This window comes from Vespa crabro, chromosome 21, assembly GCF_910589235.1.
Source record: "Vespa crabro chromosome 21, iyVesCrab1.2, whole genome shotgun sequence".
Classification (NCBI taxonomy): Eukaryota; Metazoa; Arthropoda; class Insecta; order Hymenoptera; family Vespidae; genus Vespa; species Vespa crabro.
In genome coordinates, this window is record NC_060975.1 from 375,656 (window position 1) to 398,366 (window position 22,711).

The window sequence follows — 22,711 nt, forward strand, 5'->3', positions numbered from 1 at the left end:
TTATTTCTTTCTTTTCTTTTTTCTCTCTTTTTTCTCTTTCTTCGAACAATTCTCAACGCAATTTTACATGGCATTAATATTATTCTTGTTATCATCGTTTATAAATTTTAAGCTGTAATGGTACAAGAAATACCGCTTCTCGTTAGGTCGGTTGTTTACTTGGACATCGTTGCCTCTTATGCACTCCATTCCCCATCCGCTTATTTATCCGTTAATCGAGTACACGCGCTTCTTTCTCCCTTTCCCATCTCTTCCACTCGTTCCGCGATTCGCTCATTGGAGTGTAAACACGACGAAGAGGAGGACGGTTTCTACATTGCACCTCGTCCCGTTATTTCGAACACTCTCCGTACTCTAGGATCGTATCGCGTGCACCACTTAACTCGTTACCACATACTCTCTTTCTCTCTCTCTCTCTCTCTGTCTCTCTTTATCTCTATCTTTATCTCTCTAAATATAGTACAGAGGGAAACTGTAAATTTCGTGAATATCAATGGAAGCGTACGATTCATCGCCTTGTTGGAATGACGCCGGATCGTGCATTCGTCGACGCGTTATAAATAACCAATAAGATGGAAAGAGTCAGAGAGAGACAGAGAGAGAGAGAGAGAGAGAGAGAGAGAGAAATCTTCTGAGATCCACGCGATAGAACGAAGCTTTTACGCGAACGAGATCTTTATCTTCGGACAACCCTTAGCCTCCTTTCTCTCTCTCTCTCTCTCTCTCTCTCTCTGCATCTGAAGGAAGGTCTGGTGACCGTCGAAAGCATAAAAATCATTGGAAAGTCTGCGGATCGTAATCGTTCGTAATCTACGACACGCTTAGCAACGAAAGCCGGTGAAGAAGATGAGGACGAAAGTCGGTGGAAAGTCGTGGAAGGAGAGAAAGGGAGAAGAAGAAGAGAAGAGTGGAGTGGAGTGGAGAGGAGAAGTGAGGAGAGGAGACGAAGACGGCGATAGTGCGTATGTCGGCGAGGAGGACGAGAGGAGGAGGATCGAGAGGGAAGAGTGACGGTGGGAGCGCGTGGACGGAAGGGAAGGGAGTGAGAGAGAATAAGAGGGAGGGATAAAGAAGAGGAGGAAGGGAGGAGGGAAGAAGGGGAGTGCGCGCATCGGCGCGCACTGCACAGTGCATGCACCTCCGAGAGGTGTGGGTGAGAGGCTTCGCTTGTGTTGAGCCGCGCGTGTAACTGGGTCGCGGGTTCGACAACTTCAGCCAAGGCTGCCAGCGCAGTGGTTCCCAATCGAAACGTTTCTCTATCTTTCTCTCTCTCTCTCTCTCTCCCTCTCTCTCTCTCTCTTTCTCTTTCTCTATCTATCTATCTTTCAATTTCTTTTCAACAAGAATATCCTCGATCTTTTCTATTTTCTTTCAGCCCTCTCTCGAATGATCCTCTTTCTCGATATAGATTTGAGAAGGACGTGCTTTCGTTATCGTCTATCTCGAATTTTTGGATCTCGATTTCGCTTCGAATTCGATCGTTCTGTCGTCGTCCGGGCAGTTGATTGACGCCACGGCTCGACGCGCTGCTTTAATAAGTTGTTACCGGTACATACGTCACTTTGCATAAATATCTATTGGTGAGGACGAACGCAAGACTCGTGAGAGTTCCGCGTTTGAAAATGGTTGAGAGAACTTTCGCGTTCTATATTTCTGTGCTTCTGCTATTCGAGACGAGGTATGACTTTTAAATGCAAAAGTACGACGCCAGGCTTCATCCCCAAAATGTAAAGTTTGAAGGTAAAGGCATACTCGAGACGTTCGGAACGAAGTCGCTCGAGTGGATGGATGGATGGATGGATGAATGGTTAGTTGGTTGGTTGGTTGGTTGGATGGATGGATGGATTATTGTCAGGGTCCATTACGGTGAAAATTTGACGATGAAAATGTCGAGTTGATTAATCATGAAGTAGATAGTAGGTAGGTTGGTACTAGTACGCTTGGCACGATCATTACGTACGAGCATACTATTCGCGATCTTTGTATGGGAAGGGTAATCAAGGATCGTTTCTTTGGATGATTTTCATTCACCTCGTGGCGGTCCTCGTGACGGATTACGATACGACAGAAGCGTACGGGCGTGTTGCTCAAGAGAAACAATCCGTCGTGCGGAGAGGAAAAACTTTTAACAAGTCACGAGAAAGCTTCGGACAAGGTTCTGCTCCTAGACTTTTTGTCGTTTCGCCATCATCGTCGCCGCCGCCCCCACCGTAACTCGTATCGAACTTACTCACCGAGCATCATCTTACGTAGTAGTTGGATAAAAATGTTTCTTTGTTCCTTGATCGTGATCCGAAAAGAACAGAATGAAAAGCGATAATATCGAGTCGCGGTTGGTCATCGTAAAGACGTAAATAAACGTCGTTGGTATCCGTCCGTCGCACTCGCTCGAGTGACTATTGCATAAACGGACTCTCCTTCTCTTTCTTCCTTTTTTTCCTTCCATTCCATCGTCGTCATCTCTCTTTCGCGAAGCTCGTAAAGAGGCACGCTACGTAAAAGGCGAGAGACGCGAAGTTCGCGTACTCGAGCGCGAAATCGCAACGACGCGGCGAGTCAGACATGGTGCGGTGCGCGGTGCGGTGCGGTGCGGTGCGCCAAGCGAGTAAACACATCGTCCCGATCGATTTCTCTCTCTCTCTCTCTCTCTCTCTCTCCCTCTCCCTCCCCCCCCTACCTTCCCCTCCCCTTCTGCCACTCCGACGAGTTGCTGCCCTCCTTCTTCTTCTCCGACTGTCCGCGTTGCCGTACGACTAGTAATGTTTCCACCCTCTTCGATCCCTCGGACGGAACTTCCAACTTTATAGAAGTTATAGCCGAGCGCTTTGTTCCGATTCGGTTCATTGCTTTTGCCACGATAATACCCACTTGGAAGAATGGGAACGTAGGAATTAAGTAAATACGTCTCTTTAAGAAGGCGATTTACGACTTTGCCGATTTTCTCCAAGGAAAATTGGCGGCTTTTCTATCCTCTTAAACAGCCACTTGTAACCAGTCTACCGTTTTACCTACCTCCAAATGTATATATACGTACTATGTATAGATATGATCTCTCTTAGAGAGAAAGAGAGGAAAGACACGTCGTGTCGAAGTTTATTTGACCAGTCAACGCGCTAATGGCACGTTCGCATCGTAGTAGAAGTCGTATTGCGAGATAAGAGTACGGCGAAGATGCGAAATGATCGATCGATCGTTTAGTGGGGCAGTACGGCTCTCAATCCGCGATATAGTATTCGCGATACTAATGATCGTCGGTTGAATAGCGCTCGCGTTCTAAAGCGAAGAGAGGGACTTGCCAGCCAGCCAGCCAGCCAGCCAGCCAGCCATCCAGCCAGCCAGCCAGCCAACTCGTCGACGGTCTTACGCAATGTTCCAAGCTCGTCTATGCTCGTCTTCCACTGGCGCCTGCATCCTTCTCTCCTCCCCTGTTCTTTCCCCCTCCCCCGCCCCACCGCCCCCACCTCTCTCTCTCTCTCTCTCTCTCTCCTTCCTTCTTTCTTCAAACTTTCGTCCAAATAAATGAACTAGAGCGATCGCTAGAGAAAAAGGATCGTACCATCCTCCCGTGAAAGAAACACCTTGTTTATCTTTTTTATTTATTTATTTATTTATTCATTTCCCAAGTGAAATATTTTAATGTCAGACGACGCATCGAGAGTTGGACGTCGCGAATACGGCGCAACGAAGCTGACTGTGCATTCGTAATGTCCGACGATCACGTAGAATAATGCGATGCACGATCGTAGAAATAACGTTGTAGTCGATGACTACAATGGCTCTCCTGCCTAGCTCTTCTCGATAGCGACTAAAAGAAAAGTTTTTAGAACTTTTAAATGCGAAACGATTGTTCGTCGAGAAAAAAATCTTACTTTTTGTAAGACAACAGAGAATCTTGCGAACGATTATTGATATAATTATACGGATAGAAAGGATATTTAGACGAAGGAACGTGTTAGTAATCGTTCGAAAGAAATAACGCTACGTTCATTCACATTGATCTCGCTGCGTTTAAATATTGCAAAGCGTGCGCTGCAAAGGTCGGGCCAATTTCGTAGTTTTATTGGTGGAAAACGAAGTAGAATAAATGAAAGAGAAAAGAGAGGAATCAATCGTAAAGTCGAAGATCGATCGTCTGGAAATCCGTCGATCGACGCGAGATCGACCGTTCATGCCTTTCCCCCGATTTGACCCAATCCAAGAAGAGCGTATCCCGTTTCCGCGAACGAAATGCTCGACGATATCTGCGCCACTCGTAATTGCCTTCGTTCCATTATTCTCTCAAATACGTTTGCCGTTTCCTTTTTAAGCTTCGCGTCCGAATACGATTCCGAATGCGTCGAATAGTTTGATACATGGCACAGATTTAAAATACTTTTCTCGTCGTACATTTTAATCGTAATAGTCGAGAAAGATCCGAACGATAAATCGAATTTATCCTTTGTTTTCATAAAGCTATTAAAAACAAACGTACGTTTTATTTAATAGAAAGACATTTCTACGTGTAACTTAGGTACGGATGGAGAGAGATTCGACGATCACCGATCGATTGGAAATATTTAAAGATCGTTGTTAGCGCGTTAAATAACTTTCTCGGGAGTTTTATCGTTGACGCTTTATAGGAGCTACCGTAGATCACGGATTGCGCGAACAAAACTCCTGGAAATAGACGGAGGAAAGCGAAGGAAGGAGAGGGAGGGGGAGAGAGAGAGAGAAACAGCGGGTGCTCAAAAATGCCATACACGCACCTTGTCTCCGGTTGCATAACACAGTGCGGTCGAGTCCCTGCCCCCTCTCTTTCTCTCGTCGAGGCAATCGACGCGGCTCTCTTCGAGTTCTGTCATGAAATTTTTTCGTACGTTCGCACGAGCACGACCTTACCTCGAGGTTCTTGGTCTTTCTTTCGTAATACAGAAAACATAGAAAGAAAGAAAGAATAGATAGGGTCGCGATCAAAACGATCGGACGATTCTTAATACGTCGCAGAACAAAGCCATGGAGTGTTGCAATTTTTCTCAGGCTACGTCGACGACGACTACGACGATGACGACTCTTTTTTGTTAGCAAATTAAAGTATTTTTCTTGGCCGTGGATTCGCCTATAATTATAAACAGGCAAAGAGCCACCACGTTGAACACGACGACGACGACGACGACGACGACGACGACGACGAGTTTCACTTTCACGAGCTGCATCGAGTTACGTGTCGTGATTTTAAACGGTGAGTCAATAAAGTGACGAACTTTCATTCGCTCCATCGTTCCTCGGCATCGATCGTTTCGGTTCTCTTCGTGTCTTCCATCAACTTCTCTTTTTACACCTTTCCGAGTTCAAATTTTATCTATACAATTTATGTACATAACGTACACGAACGTAAAGTTGAAACGCGTCTCATACGATACACAACTCGTTCTCTCCTACCTTGTTTTCGATCATTTACGAGTTCCTCGCTAATCAGCCTAATGACAGTGCGTTCGAGCTCACGACGAGTGGAGTTAGTGGTATATCCAAATGGATACAGCTAAATTGGTAACGACGATGACGAGCCAAGCAAGTTACGATTCTTGTCCTACATCCGATCGAAACGTGACCGCGTCCCCCTATCGAAATATCGGTTCCTCGATATACCCACAAAAAATTTACCAATTAATAATTTTCCCAAGGCAATGGACAAAAATTTTCATAGCACTCAAAAATCGACTAGGCCTCGGGTTTCGATTCCCGATCGAATTTGCGCTAGCTAACAATTGCCTTGCTTTCTTTTCATCGACGATTCTCCCTCGAAATATACGGACGAATAATGGAAAGAACAAGTGAACAAATTGGATCGATGATAAATCGTTTATAATTGTTCGGGAAGGTGGAATCATTGCAGGTGGAATTGTATCGCGCGCGCGCGCGCGTTCCGACAAAAGCTTTCGCGATATCGAGATATCTCGCTTTAAGGAGGTTCACGCTCACTCCGTCAGCCAGGCAGGCGCGTGTACGTAACGTATCCTCGTAATTTCTCAACGAAGGATCTCAGAATCTCTCGGCCGATAATACACACGCACGCGCGCGCGAGCACACGTACACAAACCGAGCGAGTACAAGAGCGAAAGGAGAGAAAGAGAGAGAGAGAGAGAGAGAGAGAGAGAGAGAGAGGGAGACCACACCCGCGAAACGTGTGCTCGCTTAGGCCTCGCTACTTTTCGTTGCCTTTTAATCGCTATTTTTAGCGACAAACTTGACGCTTATATCTTACGTAGATAGGAAGAAGACTTTTATTTTTTCATATTTCTCTTTTCGTGTTTCCATTTCGGTGAAACGGCACTAAAAATAATACGTTCATCGTCGGGAGGAAGCTTTTACCATTAGTGTAATTAAATTCGAGTCGAGTATATTAAGTGCATGTGTAACGTTTAACGTGCCACCGCCGGCAACCAACGAACGAAAAGCCCAACTCGGCCGGATACTTTTCGAAAATTTATCTCGAACGTGGTACAAAAAAATCATTGCCCTACTTTCCCAATTTTTCCACGAGAATACCTAAAAGTATATCGAACGAGGACAGAGCGCGAAACGTAGAGGATTTTTTCCTTTTTTTTTCTTTTTTTCTTTCCTTTTTCTTTTTTTCCTTTTTTCTTTTTTTTTTTTTTTATAGAGGCAAAAATTCATTAAGAATTGGAAGAAAAACTTCATCTATAGGATCGATGATTCTCTAAGGCGAATGATCGACCACGTTCAAACTCGATGCCGAGAGATAGCCGAGGAAAACAGAGGAGCGTTTAATTTCCCCGTCACGAATCACGAGGACAGTGGGGAGGGGGGTGGGAGGAAAGTTTCGCTTTTACGTGGGTGACGCAAGATCGTGGAAGAGAGAAGAAAATAAAAGAGCGAAAGAAAGTTGAATTGATTTATGATTACTCGTAACAAAATTGAACAAACATATTACATAATGTAAAAAAGGAAAGAGAAAAAAAAAAGAAAAAGAATAAAATAAAAAAAAGAGAGAAAAAAGAAAGGTATGCATGTAATCGAAGTAAAAATTAAATAAAAACTAAAAGCTAGGAGAGAAGAGGAGTAATATATATATATATAAAAATGGAAAAAATAAAAAGGGGAAAAGAAAAGGACATCGGATATTTGTCGGAGAGGCCGGAGAACGATCGTCATTGTTCATAAAAGCTCCGCCCACGGTCGCTCGCTCGGCAAGCCGCTCTTCGCACTTTGGGACGATGCGGAAATGATGCACGTGCGAATATATCGACGTTTCTCGTCGTCTCGAGCTCGTTTTGCACGGCCTCGTAGTCGTCGTAGTCGTCATCATCGTCGAGGACGGCGACGGCGACGGCGACACGAAATGGGCTTCGGTTGCACGGGCGCGCGCGGCTATCGATCTGCGAACCCACGCTTCCGTTCCGTCCTCTCTCTCTTTCTCTCTCCTCATCCCCCTCCTCCTCCTCCTCCTCCTCCTCCACCTCTGCAACCTCCTGCAACTGCAGCTGCAGCAGCAGCAGCAGCAGCAGCAGCAGCAGAGGTATTAGTAGTAGTAGTAGTAGTAATGCTAGTAATAGTAGTAGTAGTAGTAGTAATAGTAGTCGGCGGTCGAGCCAGTGGCAGCAACGACCCACCCTCCAGAGCCCTCTTTTCTCCTCTTCAGTCCTCACCCCTCTCACTTCTCTTTCCTCTTTGCCGCCACCAACGTTCGTTCGTTCGTTCTTTCCTCCGCCTTTACAACTCGCTTTTTTCTTCCACTTTCCGTACCTAGTCTCCCTTCTCCCTCTTAATCTCTCTCTCTCTCTCTGTCTTTTTCCCGTCGGTTACTTCTTCCACCCTGCTACGGATTTCCACCCTATCAGGGGTGAACGAGGATAAGAATGTCCACGATTACGGGAAAATCGTCCCGCACTCTCTTTCTCCCTTTCGCATTCTCTTTTATTATTTCTTTATCGCTTTCTTTGGAAAAAAAAAGAAAAGAAAAAAGAACATATATATATCTATATATATATATATATCTACACGTTTGTTATTTATAGACGGTGCGTCCAGCGCGTTAGATAATTTGATCGATTTTTAAAACTTTTTCAAAGTTGGTAATCCGAGATAGTTTTGAAATAAATCACAGACAGGCTCGGTAGGTTTTTTGCAGAAGAGAAAGAGGCTTTCAGCGAGACGAGCGTGGCTCGCAGCAGCGAATCGATAGAGGCACACGAAGCGTCGGCCGGACGCCATTCTTTTTAAAAGCGCGCGCTGCGGGAGATACTTTTCGTGAAATTTTGATACGCTTTGTCGTCGACAAAAGTACAAAGTATGTCTCTCTGTGTGTGTGTGTGTGTGTGTGTGCGTGCGTATGTATATATATATATGTATATACATATATTTTTTTCATAAGTGAAAGCTGGACCACCTGACGAAAAAAAAAAAGAAAGAAGTAGCGATCCGTCCAAGATCGTGGAACCGGTTGGAAGGTTTCCCTTACGAAATCGATACGTGTTAGCCGTTTCGTACGTCTCTCGGTTTCTACCATAACCGATAGACGATCGATACTCCCGTTATCGTCTTATGATCGTTCGATTATCTTGGACGTAATGAGTTATGATCGACGTTCGTGCCATGCATACGTCAAAAGCCAAACTGGACTCGAAATCTACGAAACTGACGTAACTATCGAGACTTTGTGTCGAGAGAAATAAATCGATCGAGCTATCGAAAAAGGTATTGTTTTTCGACAGACCGTACGTGCGAGTTATAAAGTATTTAAAATAACTTCAAAAACGACACACACACATGTAGGAGAGACAGATAACATGCACGCTTTGAATAACTTTTACATTGTATACCTGCTAAAATAATATACTTAAAACAAATAGAAGCTTTTTTTATCAAATTGTTGAATAAAATCTATTAACCTTTATTGTTTCTGCTATGTTGCATTATGAAGCGTATATTACGAATGTAACTTTGATATAAAACGACTTTTCGTACCACGCATAATTTACAAGTTAAAGTGAAACGTGTAGCATATGTATGGAAAACGTAAAATTAAACAAAATTCCCACCCTCGTGCTGTCGATACGTCGTGTTACCAACGCTTTACACGCTCTGCCTCTCGGAAGCAGATGCGTTTTATTCCGTTTGCCGATATAAATTACCTTTTATTCGGTCGATCGATGTAATACGTTTCGCATACACCTACACTTATTATCGAGAATAAATTTTGTACCATCGAACGAGATCGTACATTGGATTGATAATTAGACGTTCATCCGAACATTGACTCGTACTACTTCCACATCAGAACGTTATTCTTTCGATCGATCTACGCGAGGTGAACAAAGTATACTCATTTTAATGCAAGTAAGTAATACCAATAACGATTAGCGATAATAGACGTTATATATAGTATATATAAGACGGTAACACGGCTTATGTAACAGGATCATTTTTCGAACACTATAATTTACAGTTAGGTAAGTCCCAACGATCGGAAGAATATTAAATCTGAAAATTGCTTTCTCTATTGGATCGTTCAATTAATTATTTCACAGGCTCGTGTCATATCCATAGTCTTTTTTATTTTGATCTTATCAACGATCATTCACCGTCTTAAAATAAAAACAAACAGCGAGCCGTGGATAGGTATTTTTATTTATGTTTACTCAAACAACGGAGCCATGCAGAGAAGACCGTACGATACCGGCATCAATGAGCGATCTCTTTTAAACGTTCAAGAAGATCACGTCGCTGAATAGCGAAAGATTTGACCGTGTAAAAGCGAGGATTAGCGTAGGATCCGCTTCGACGAGTCGAAACGTCTAACGAGATAGACGGATTTTCATTCGGAAGCTTCTTGTACCTTCAAAATGGACGAGCCAAAGAACGGAGACTGAGAGAGAAAAGTAGCATGAGAGTGAGATGGATCGATGTTTCTCTCTCCCTCTCCCCCCCCCCCCTCTCTCTCTCTCTCTCTCTCTCTCTTGTATTTATTTTGTTTGAAAGAAAAAATAAATTAGAAAGCGAGAGAATACGCGGCGGGCATAAATTTGTCGGGTTGTCCTTCTCGTCTACCCAATCTTTCAGCAATCTATCTCCCTTCTGTACTCGTCGAATTGCTTGAGAGTGAGAGAGAGAGAGAGAGAGAGAGAGAGATTCGTTTTCGCATTTTCACAAAGGCAGGACGCGACATTACGAGAGGCCGACGTTAGCGGCGGTATTCTTCTTACGACGTTTTGCGCAACTCGTACTTCTTACGTAGGTACTTTCGCTTTGCATAATTTACTCCGCGCCACGCGTCTCGATCGCGTATTCGTATTCGTATTCGAGACAACTCGCGAAACGCGCGATACTTTTTATTACTCCAAGCGTACATTCTGCGTGAGATTTTCTTTCTTCGGTTGACATCCGTAAGGACTTGACTTTCTAGAAAGACATAAATAAGTTTTCTAACGGAGCTCGAGAGTTTGGCGCGTTTCGACGACACTCTTAGACGCAATCTAACGGTGGTTCGGTGGAAGAAAATTTGAACGGCACACGCGATACCGCACGTTCCTACATGCATACATACACATAATCTTTTGCCGTTCGGCGAACAATCGTGGGAACTCGGGAGTCACGTAATCGTTCTTCTCAAAGAAACTCATACAGTCAGAGTGGCGCGAAAGGTATATTCTCATTGTATTGTAGGTCGCGTGTCTCGCGTGTAAAAAAAGAAAAAAGAACAAAAAAAAAGAAAAAAGAAAGAAAAAGAGAAAAGAAAAAGGAAAAGAAAAAAATGGCGGTAACTCGGTAAAAGTGTAAATTCGTAAACGGTTTTTAGCTCTCTATCCACTTGACTCTTTTTCCTTTTTTTTCTTTTTTTTCTTTTTTTTCTTTTCTTTTTCTTTTTTACTTCTCTTTACCTTTGATGCTCCCGGACGAGGTATGCGGAGTCTGCGGCGCGTGCGACGTCAGCGGCAACGGCGAACCCGAGGAGGTCGCGGAGTGTTCCAGCTTGGAACTCACCGCGCTCCACATCTCGAACATGTTGAACGCCGTGGTGACGGTCCTCTCCCGTCTCCCTCTGGCAGCTTCTCCTCCTCCTCCTCCACTTCTTCCTCCTCTCACACCGCGCGATCGCCCGTCGTCGTCGGTGCCCTTGATCGGCCCGGCCTAACATCCGCCGTGATAAACCTTCGACGTCCACTCGACGCCGACGTCTTTTCCACCACCGATCGACGTCTTCTTCTTCCTTTTCTCCTCCTCTTCCTCCACCCCCACCACCACCACCTCCTCCTCCTCCTCCTCCTCCTCCACCACCACCACCTCCTCCACCACCACCGACGCCTCTTCTCCCAACGACTATCGTCACCTCCACTTCTTCTTTCGCTTCCTCCACCCTCTCGGACGCTTTTGGCGCGCGGTATCCAGCACGACACCGCGCCTCGATTCTTCTTTCCTTCCTTCCTTCCTTCCTTCCTTCCTTTCCTTTCCTTTTCTTTTCTTTTCTTTTCTTTTCTTTTCTTTTCTTTTCTTTCCTTTTCCTTTCTTTGCTTTTCTTTTCTTTGCCCTTCTTTTCTTCTCTTCTTTTCGATCCTAGGGAAAAACTATCGCCCTATATCTAATCGCCACGCACTCGAATCACTCCCAACCAACTCGTCGTGCTTTTTCCCGAGGCAATGATAAAGTTATTATCGAATCCAGTGTACTCGTCGACGATGATCTTCGTTCGAAGACGCGACATGCTTATACTTTTAATCGTCTTTCCTTTCTCGTCGGATCTGTAAACAGTATCGTCGATTCGATGCCTAAAACGTTCGATGCGCGCGATATGTTCGTTCTCTCGATCGAAACGAATGAGATTTTCTATGGGCTTTTTGTTATCGTGAGAAGGAAACAAACATGTGCAACTCTTGCCAGTGGCATTCCGATTATCGTACGCGACCTACTATTTTTCTTTTTCTATTTTTTTCTTTTTTCTTTTTTCTTTTTTTTTTTAGATTACAGATAAATGTATCCAGACCCGGAGATAGATAGATTACCTAGATACACCTTTCTCGTTGAAATTACGCAACGAATGTGTCCACGTTGATCGATACGCAAACAGGGATTCCTCGATCGAAGGTTTAATATTTAACAAGAGAATAATCTTCCAGATTGGAAAATTATTCTCTTTTCAAAATTGATGAAAAACTTGGAATAATATATTATTCTCTCTATCAAGAGATTATATATAAGAAGAAGGCATGTAGAGAACGAAGAGAAGAGAATTCTCGCGGAAGGAGGTCTCGTTCTCTTTGAGCGTTCGCATTCCAGCGCTTCGAAGGTTCCCCTTTAATCCTGCCGCGTTGCAAGTACGACGAAAGAGCTTCGTGTCGAGGGGAACCGCACTTTGCTATCGAGCGAAGCTTGGAAGCGAGCGAGCGAACGACCACCAGCGGAGCAAGCTTTACCAGCCTGCCTGCCTTCCTGCCTTCCTGCCTGCCTGCCTGCCTGCCTGCCTTGCTTACCACCGACGGCACCCCCCTTGCCTACATATTCACCGACTCTGCCTACTCTCCATGTGCTTTCATGACGCTCTATAGTTTCTCCTCGCTTTTATAGACCAGAACTGGTAGGATTTGCCGTGGAAGGAAGCTCCACGGCGATGCACCCACACCTACTTCCACACCTCTACCTCTCTCTCTCTCTCTCTCTCTCTCTCTCTCGTTCACTCTTTCGTGTAACTAAAGAGAGAGAGAGAGGAGGGGGAGTGAGATATATTTATACTTACACCCCTTCGCATAGCTATATAAGAGCTTCTGCATAACGCCTACTACCCTTCTCGTTTGTGTGTCGACTCTACCTACCTACCTACCTACCTATCTATCTATCTACATGGCTACCACCTCTCAGTGTTGGTTAGAGCTCTCTACGTGCGGGAGTAGTAGTAGGTATGTACTTCTTTGCTGAAGTACTCGAAAGAACGTATATCGTCGCCCTTCGACCGTGCGTATGTAGTATATATAGGTCCATAAGAAAGAACGTTTCACGGTGGCGCATTCGTAGGTATAGTGAGTGTGTGTATGCGTGTGCGCGCGAGTGGGACGACGCAGCGGATATACGTAGAGGGAGAACCGAGTTGAGCTAACATTCTGCCGGTCCTACTAGCCCACTGACTCGATCTACTCCTCTCTCTCTCTCTCTCTCTCTCTCTCAGTCGCACACGCTCTCTATCGTTCACCCTACTACTACCAACATCGTCCTTCTCTCTCGCTACTCGTTCGACCAACAGCAGCAGCACGCGTCCCGCAAACACTCGCGCACACAGATAAACGGAGCGTATATATTCTATGACCTATGTAGTACTTCTTCCCTCCTCCCTCGAGCAACACGCTCTTTTCACCCGTCCGAACGAACGGTTAGCTGCTTCCTAACAGTACACGCAACGGACCTGCTCTACTGTCTGTGACGTAGCACGCGAGATCGGATCTCCTCCTCTTCTCGCATCGTAACAGAACTTTATGTTCCACGGTTCGAGAGAGATCGATCTTCTTTTCGTTTCCTTACTTCTCGATGATATCTATTTCTCCGAATAATTACGCAGCAAATTTAGTCTTTTATCTTGTCGATAATTCCTTGTCGGTCATTCCATATCGGATAAGTATTGAAACAAGTGTCTCAAGTATTTACGATTTGCAAAAATTATCAAAGTTATTTCTTACTTGGAGGGATAACGTTCTATAAGGATCACGCACAAAGTGTAACGAATAATTGTAAACATAAATAAATTTTTTGCTATCTTAACGGACCATAACTAGATTGTAAAAACTTTTTTTGTATATAAAGAGTTTTTAGTTTTCACTTGCTCGTGCATATTATCTGCCCAATATTACAAAACAAGACTATTATATATATATATATGTAGAGCGACCGCATAGAGATCGAAGACTCGAGACTCGTCGAGGACAAGTCCGTATAGGTTGGAATCACCTGCACGAGCAACTCTTTCTTTCCCTCCCGCCCTGCCCCCCCTCTCTCTCTCTTGATGGTAGCTGAGAACTATACAACGACGACGACTAACGACTACGACGACGACGACGACGACTACGATGCCGTAATAACGGCGGCACGCTCGTGCCAGAACCAAAGTGTACGGCTACGTGTACACGACCTAAATAAGATGCGATGCCCCCCGGGGCGAAAGTAATTCACGTATATATACACACGATGCCGTGCGAGCGCGAGTGCAACTTTGCGCGATTACGTCTCGCGCGTATATACTTACGCGAAGCCGGCTCGCCGACTTTAAGAATGGCGAGTTGAGTTCCAAGAGCAAAACTCGGTCCTTAGAGACTAAAGATTCCAACTACGTTTTCTGCGGAAGGTCGTGCGTAAAAGCCAAAAGAGAGAAAGAGAGAGAGAGAGAGAGAAAGGAAGATAGTCGAACAATAAATGGCATGATAATCAGCGATAGTTCAAGTAGAAATTATAACAATGCCAACACATTGATGGCACCAATTCTTTTATCTAAGATTCCTATAGATCGAGATTCGATCGTCCGAAGAAATAGATTTTAGGGGATTACGAATAGTAATTGCAAAGTTCACGGTCATTGCTCTCGACGAAGCATTAGATTAGGTGGAAATGGAGCAACGCGATCCTCGAACGTGTTTACGAATGCGTTTCGACGAATGCTATTAGTAAATATTTATACGCTTATCTTATCGAAAGATTTGAGAGAGAGAGAGAGAGAGAGAGAGAGAGAGAGAGAGAGAGAGAGAGAGAGAGAGAGAGAGAGATGGAATGGCAAATTCACGAGCTCGCAATTAAACATTCTTTTCATCGATTTTCATCCGACTCTTGTGTCTTTTCTTTCTTTCCTCGATATATCTACGTGCACGTGGGCATTTCCGCTTGCATTGCGCGAGGACGCGCGATTAGAGATAAAAGCGGAGGCGCGCGAGCCTCCGTATCTCTTCGCGTTCGTCATCGACAAATCCTTGTCGTCTTCGAACGTGGTGAATCTAGTAATAGTCTCCTATTTATTACCATTCCGTTCTTTTTTTTTTTATTTTCTCTTTTTTTTTTTAATCGCACGTGAGCTCTCTGGTATGACGTAGGCCTCGAGAAAAGTTTCGCCCTTCGTATCTACATAAATCGTACGTACGAAAGAAAGAAAAGGACGAGAGATTACGTAAGGAAAGCGCACGAGAGATTTTTGGCGGGCTCGATAAATCGGCGAAGCTCGGAATGAGAACCCGCGTTTTCCCATTCGCCTGCGTACAGTAGGCGCGCACGCGCACACGCAGAGCGCGGCGACACATCGAGAGAGCGCGATCGCGCGCTGTCTAAGTATTACTTAATAATATCCATAACCGGGAGGTAAATGATGGAGTGGGCGAGAGGGAATCGAATGGGAGAGTCGAATGCAAAAGCAGACGCGAAGCTGTGCAAAGAGGATCGACGGAAGAGAGATGAAAGCGATCGAGAGAACGATATTCGCGCTACTTTAATTTCTTCTTTCTCCCCTTCTTCCTTTTTCTTTTTAAGAAACACACCAGAAACTCTCCTTTCCGGGCGGCGCGTCTTACTTTCGCCGAAATGAGTCACCGCGAAGTACCGAGAGAGAAATTTAAACGGGACGAGTTTCGAGGATCGATCCTCTTTTCTCCTTCGAGGGTGTATATACATAAATCACAGTAGTAGTAATAGAAGTAGCAAAAGTTCCTCGTCGAATGCACTGTCGTTGCACACCCTGTTGTTGTTATTGTTATTATTATTATTATTATTATTATTATTATTATTATTATTATTATTATTATTATTATTATTGCTATTAATATTACTATACTATCGTACGAAGAATCTCAAAGAATCTTTGGGTCACCACCTTCGTTTCATACGTCGTTTTTTTCACAACTTTCGATTATCATTATCATTATCATTTGATTCACTTTCACCGAATAGCACAAGAGAAACGATTCATTCGTGTATTTCCTTCGCACTGCACGAGACAACGTCGACGAGGGATTCTTGGGGGTTAGGGATGATAGGGGTGGTAGAGATACGTAGGTAGGGAGAAAAGAGACGGTGGATAGACAGGCGAAGAGACAGAAAATGAGAGAGAGAGAGAGACAGAGGGAGAGAGAGGGAGAGAGAAAGAGAGATAGAGAGCGAATGAGAGAGAGGGAATAAAGGTGTCACTAGGAAGTCCCAAGAAACGTCGATACTCTCTAAGAGCACCGCACAACACTTCGATAAAAAGACCGGTGTATCTATGACGATCCTCCCGAGAGCCGAAGAGAGGACTCGGACGTTCTCGATCGGGGCGTCGACTGGTGGCACGCACGCGGGGGACAGTCACGACCCCGTCGTCTTCTCTTCCGCGACTCTTCGAGCACGAGGCGGCGCCGTAGAAGAGAACTTTGTGACTCTTCGCGCCACGATCGTCATCCGCAGTTTTGCCATCGGTCCACGTACGGGCACGCAATACTTTTTCGCGGCGGAAACTATGCGCCCGCGCGCGCGCGCGCGCGTACGTGTGCTCACTTGCGGTATGCGTAGAGAGAGAGAGAGAGAGAAAGAGAGAGCACCCTTAAGAAATTAAAAATCTTTCTGTATTTAGTCTCTCTTTCTCTCTCTATATATCTTCAATTTATTCCGTACACTCGCGCACTCTTTCTCCTGTAGTTGGTATTTCTTGTTTTTTTCTTTTTCTTTTTTTTTTTTTTCTTTTTTCTCTTTTAATTCATTTTTCGAGATATCTTTTGAAATTTCTCAAAGAAACGCCGGAACGAACCGACGACGAACAAAACGAGGACAAAGATAATAACGAGCACCAAGCGGTGTCCCTCGCGAGAAACGAGAAAACGACGGTTCCTACGGCGGTTCCTACGGCAGTTCCTACGACAGTTCCTACGACGACCGTGGCTCCGGGTTGACTAGTGTGCGCCGCGCAAGACCGAACAGAGCCAGCCCCACCGTTTCTGCACTCTTACTCTCTCTCTATCTTCCTCTCGCTCCCTCTTCTGCCCTCCGCTTCTCTCCCTCTGGCCTCCGCCGGAGGGAGCGCGCGCAGCGTACCGAACCAACGAGGGAGCGAGAGAGTGCGAGGAACGCGATAGATAGGAGAAAAGAGAGAGAGAGAGAGGAGCAAGAGGGAGAGGGACAGAGTGAGAAGGTTTATGCGCGGAGAGGGTGGGAGAGGGAAGGAAAGCATGAGCGCAGTAGCGCGGAGGGCTTCCATGGGAGGGAGTGGGGCACACCGGTCGTCTTGGAGGGGCCAACGAAAGGGACAGAGAGAGAGAAATATATATATATATATATATATATATATATATATATATGTGTATATATATGTATGTATGAAGAGCTAGAAGAAGAAAGTGCCAACGCTGAGAGCTTACGGATAACTTGGAAACGTGGCGAGAGAGATTCGAGAAAAGTTTCGTCGAAGAAGGGTTGCTGTAAACAGGATCACGTTGGGGCAGGTCACCCCTTCTTCTTTTTCTCTCTCCCTCTAGCATACGTACATCCTTTCCTCTTCGACAGGGTGCTAGAGTGGTCGTGCTTGTTTTCCTTCCGGCTGATGCTTCTCTTGCATTCGCACGAGGTGTTACTTTTAGTGGTATCGACTCGTAAAATCGTGTGTGTGAGAGAGAGGAAGAGAGAGAAGAACGTTGGGAATTCATCTGTCGAGGATGTAAACTCGACTCGTTCGAGCATTTAATCCTGCCTAAGTGCGTCTCTCTTTCCTTCCATTTCTTGAACTAATTATCCAATGAAATCTGAATCCCAAGATAAATCCTCTCGTTTCATTTTTAATCTTATCGAGTATGGGTATCAATGAATCAAGGTGTATAAATATGGAGGATACTCGAGTAGGAAACGATATTGGTACTCACTTTGAATGATTTTATCTCACGGTCTGTGAAAAAAAGAAAAAAGTCAAGAAGCCGCTTTAAACAGTATCACATTGAGGGTAAGTTACCCCGTTTCTCTTTTCCCTTCGTTGCTATGCGTCCCGCATTGATATCTATTCTCGCGAGAAGCTCCAGCAGGTGTTCTTCGCGTACGTGGCGGGTTCGTTTAAAAATTGTAACACGTGCGTTAAACATATCTTCTATTATTCTCGATCAAGAACAGAAAGAATTCGTGAAATTCTTGACGACGAATTGAACCATTTTGTCTTATTTAATTCTCGCAAAGTTTCCTTTTTTTTGTGTTTGACTTGAAACTTTCGTATATTGCATTTGCACGAACGCGGATCGTCCTTTTCAAAGCGTCTTTTGGAGGAACAAGGACGAACGAACGAGGAAGTTTTAATGTGAAAGAAAGGTCAGGATAAGAAGAAAGCTTCCGACCGAGTTACGTACATATTTCTACGTACGTACACACGTGAAGAAGGATAAAAGGAAAGGCAAACGGAACAAATAGGATTTAGTTCGCCTCTAGCCATCGGATCTACGTTACTATAACTAGCAAAATATATAGTTATATCGAAAAGAGAAGAAAAGCACGTAAATTTATCATACGACGATGATAGTGGTTATAAAAAAAAAAAAATCAAAGGAGCATTATCTCGACGTCGTCTTTAAACGATCGGTTGGCTACTTTGGTCCCTCGCAACATAACATCTAGAAACGACAATGACGACGACGACGACGACGACGACGACGACGTCGGCGAGGACGGGTGTAAGGCGGCGCACGCACTTGCCACGACGATCGATCGTCCCCCTGCGATCGATCGGCCCAGAAGATGCCGGCCGTAGGCGTTGTATACTTGCCAGAAAGTATACACGTAACAACACACAGCAGGTATCACCGTTAAGGCTCATCAAGGAATCTCGCGGGCCTTTGCCATGGCTCGAATATAAAGAACCTTCTCTCCCGTTGTTCTTGCTTCGCGATCTGAATTAAGACGGGGTACCGGCTTTCGTATTTTCGATTCGAAAATCGTTCATATAAGTAACTATATACATGTATATACATAGGTATATATAGCCCACGTGGAGACGAGTCAATTTTCTTACAAGAAGGAAGATATAAGAGGACGCAATTTCATGATTCTTTTAGGATACAAAAAGATGTTGGACCATTTCTGAATAAAAACGATTTCGACTGGCAAATACTCCATCATATCCTTCATCTAGAATAAGAATTAACCTAAGATTTTTGTCGTAACGATTTAAGGTCGAGCAGAGGAAAGTATCAGGGAAACTGTAGAGGATAAATTCACGACGGTAAATTTAGATACGCTGCCGTAGATTCGCAAAGTCGAGAGAAGTCGCGTTATCGATCGGCTTTGAAGAATTCGAACGAGTTGCAAAGAGAAAGAAAGAGAACGTAAATGCCATTGATATATCTAAAGCTCTAAACGTTTCGTTGAAAATTTTCTTGGACCGGATTGCTGCGTTTCGAGAGCGAAGGAACGAAGAGAAGAGAAGAGATGGGGATCGAAAACGTAATAGGAGGATAGAACATCTGTATCTCGCGATACAAGAGCACCACCGACACTTGATATCGCACCGTTAGGTCGTCCACCCTCAATCGAGAAGCCTCCTCCTCTCATTGTCGTTTCGCATATTATTCGAGACGAAGGATTTCTTACAGGTATACGTGGGAAGATATGCGATAGAATCGATCAGCCTCCGACCGGTGAAAAACTTTTCTTTTATTACCGATAAAGAAAAGAGAGAAAGAGAGGTGGAGCGAGCGAGAGAGAGAGAAAGAAGTGGATGATTTTCAATAATAGAAAAAAGTTCCGTTCCTTTCGATCAATTCTATCGCAGCGGAAGGAAGGCTAGAGTACGATCATATGTACTCCGGAAGTCGACCTTGGTGCCGTGAATAATAGGAAACTATAACAGTAACGATAACAAAAGGTTAATGTCCAGATTAGTTACCATTAATGAATCTTTTTCGAAAGAGATAATATGTAAAGAATCGTATAATCATCGTCGTCCACGTATCTATCAGGTGCAAGAAAGTTGGTCGGAATTGCAAAGGCTTAACAGCTCGTAACCAATCCGTACGGCGTCGTCTTCCATGCCAATCGGAGCGCATCGAACGTCTGATAATCGAGTTAAAAGATTTCACATCGATTTCCACGATTCTCGCCGCATGAATTTACTTAATATTCCTAAATGTATCGATAGGGAAATAAACGAAGACTCGTCCATACGTATGACATATAAAGAAAAAAAACACTATTACCAAAGTCAAAAATTTTGGTGGGCGGGCTGCTCTTACCGATTCCACCTTCGTCATCATCGCCGATGAAGAAACGGATTACAGTTATTTCCTCGATAGGCATACGCTCAGTCAATGACCGAGGCAAACGTTTTAGCATTCTTAAGCTCACTCGAAAGAGAGTTCGAGATAGGTGGTTCGCTTCGAAAAGGTAGTCCCGAACAAACGAAAGAACGTTACTAGTATTCGTTCGTGGTGCGACCGATCGAAGAGGAAAACGTGCGATGGAAAAGTAATCCAAGCGGATTATAAAATTACGTGCTATCTTACGCGCGTCTGAGTTGGCTCGACTTATTTTCCTGACGAGGGGAAAAAAAGCTTGCATATCGGTAGAAATTTCAGTAGGCGAGAAACGAGAATCTTAAGTAACATTGTAGCTGTATGGGAAAGAAAAGGAACAAAAAAGAAAAAAAAGGAAAGAAAGAAAAAAAGAGAAAAGATGAAAAATACAAAGAGGTCTGTTGAAAATAAGGACGGCAATCCATTTAAGGATTACCAAATTGGTGTCCCGCAGCGAGTTGGACTCTGAGAGTTCCAAATTCGTACGTTCTACCTGCTGTGTCTGATTCGAGGAGCACGTGCGAAAGATATTTTGCGACTTGATCGTCGTCGTCGTCCTAGTCCTATACAATAGTTGAATGTGTTGTGTAGATCGAGCGAAACGACGTGCAAAAAACCATAAGAGGCGCCTCTTTTCCTTTCGTCTTTTCACGTTGAGAAGTTGGAGAAGGAGGTGGTGGTGGTGGTGGTGGTGGTAAAGGTGGTGGAGGTGAAGGAGGAGGCGTTGTAGGCGAGTCGGGCCGATCGATAGGCATACGCGCGTTATACATATAGGCGCGATCGATGCGGGGGCCTCGACGCTCGTGTTTAAGAGCGAACGCCACCGGTGCGGATACGTAGGTAGGTGGGTAGGTAGGTTGGTAGACCATTGAAAGCGTGCAGGGATGTACCGTTAGCCACGTCACCACGTCACCTCCTCTTTCTCTCTCTCTCTCTCTCTCGCTTTCGCTCCCCTCATAGCCAGCGTTATAACTCGCTCGCAAGCGCGCCAATCTTGCCCATTGAAATTCCTGTCGCCGAAAACGAGCCGTCGAGGATCGCGCAATCCTTCAACCTCCTTTATCCTTCGAGCGTCACGTAGAAAGCGACGTGCATCGTGTAAGACTCGAAAGGATACCGATTAAGATCGAGTTATATCTGACTGGACCGACGAATTCAGGAGATAACCTTTTTTTACGGAGTAGCAGATTACAGAACAGAAAAGTTTCTTTGCGTATGTGCTGCAACGTGCATATGCATGCGTCTATAGTAAGTACTTTACTCCCGCTTCTTTTTTTTTCCTTTTTTTTTCCAATTAATTCGATCCGGGAGTAGAATTTATGTTAATGCGAGATATCGAGAGAGGTGGTTTTATCGATTGTCAGGGGGATAGACGCGAGACGTCGATTAGCGATAAGTAAACGAGTCTTTATGGACGAGCGTAGACAAGCGTTGGTAATTACAGAAGAGAAAGAGAGAACGACGTTTTTCTATTCCATCTTTTTGTAAAGTCGCGTGAAAGCAATGGTTTTCTCGTCGTTCATCGGTCGTAGTTACGCAAATAAGATAATAAGGCGATAGAAGGTTAAATGGTTACACGTCGTATGAAACGTTTCGATGCTTAAAGAAGCTAAATAAGTAATATCGGAAAAAATGAAAATTATTTGAAAGAAAAGAGAGAAAATACGTTGGAGAAGAGGTGCATGTATCGGTTGTACAGAACGTTTCGTTGCATGTTGTTCGCAACAATAGAAGTACCTCAGAGTCGTAAAAATTATGGCTGCTTGGCATTTCAGGGTGAAGGCCCCCCAGGAGAGAGCTAGTGATATTTCAAAAATTATCTTTCCCCCTCTCTCTCTCTCTCTCTCGCTCGCTCGCTTGCTCTCCCTTCGAATGTGCCGGAACGAAATTGGTGAAAGGATCAAAATGAGAAATGGAAAGGACTACCATTTAACGATCAGAGTTTTAAAAATAGTTGTACAAATTTTGTCAGCGTAATAGAAACGTTTTTGATTATCATATGCTTACGTATAAAGGGCACATAGTGTTAATCAGGGACGTTATTCGGTGTGTTTTTCCAGAGAGAGCGAGAAAGAGAGAGAGAGAGATTTTTTCGAGAAATGTCTTACGTATTCCATAAATGAAGAAAGCATGTTGCTCAAAACGTTTTTCGTAGAAATGTTTACGAGGAGGACGATACCTGGGCAAGAGGAATGAATCGACGTTGACCATTGTCGTAGGTAACTTTCACGTCGATAACCGAGTTCAATGAGCTCTTTTGGCACGTCCTGCAGTATTATAAGGCAACGCGAAGCAAAGTGAAATTTCCAGTCGGACCTTTGCCGTAAATTAAATTACGACAACCATACGCGTTCGACGAACCGTTATCCCAAAACGAAAAACGAAGGAAAAACCTAAACCAACCGCAAGAGAGGAAAAGGATTGTCGACTTTCTTTTCGGAAAAGCTACCACAATTTTTTTT

The 22,711-nt window shown here is 44.4% G+C and overlaps 1 protein-coding gene across 6 annotated transcripts in view; it reads right to left on the minus strand.

The window, feature by feature from the left end:
* Positions 1-22,711, minus strand: part of LOC124431366 (probable nuclear hormone receptor HR3) — a 109,904-nt gene that overhangs the window by 28,319 nt on the left and 58,874 nt on the right. The window contains exon 1 of one of the 6 annotated variants that reach the window (XM_046979206.1): positions 10,878-11,246. The exons of 4 other annotated variants lie outside the window; for them this stretch is intronic. In XM_046979206.1, coding sequence (XP_046835162.1) covers positions 10,878-11,001 — 124 coding nt within the window. In that variant the 5' untranslated portion in view covers positions 11,002-11,246. Of the gene's footprint in view, positions 1-10,877; positions 11,247-22,711 lie in introns of those variants that run through there. One more of the 6 variants, XM_046979211.1, reaches the window with a different exon arrangement.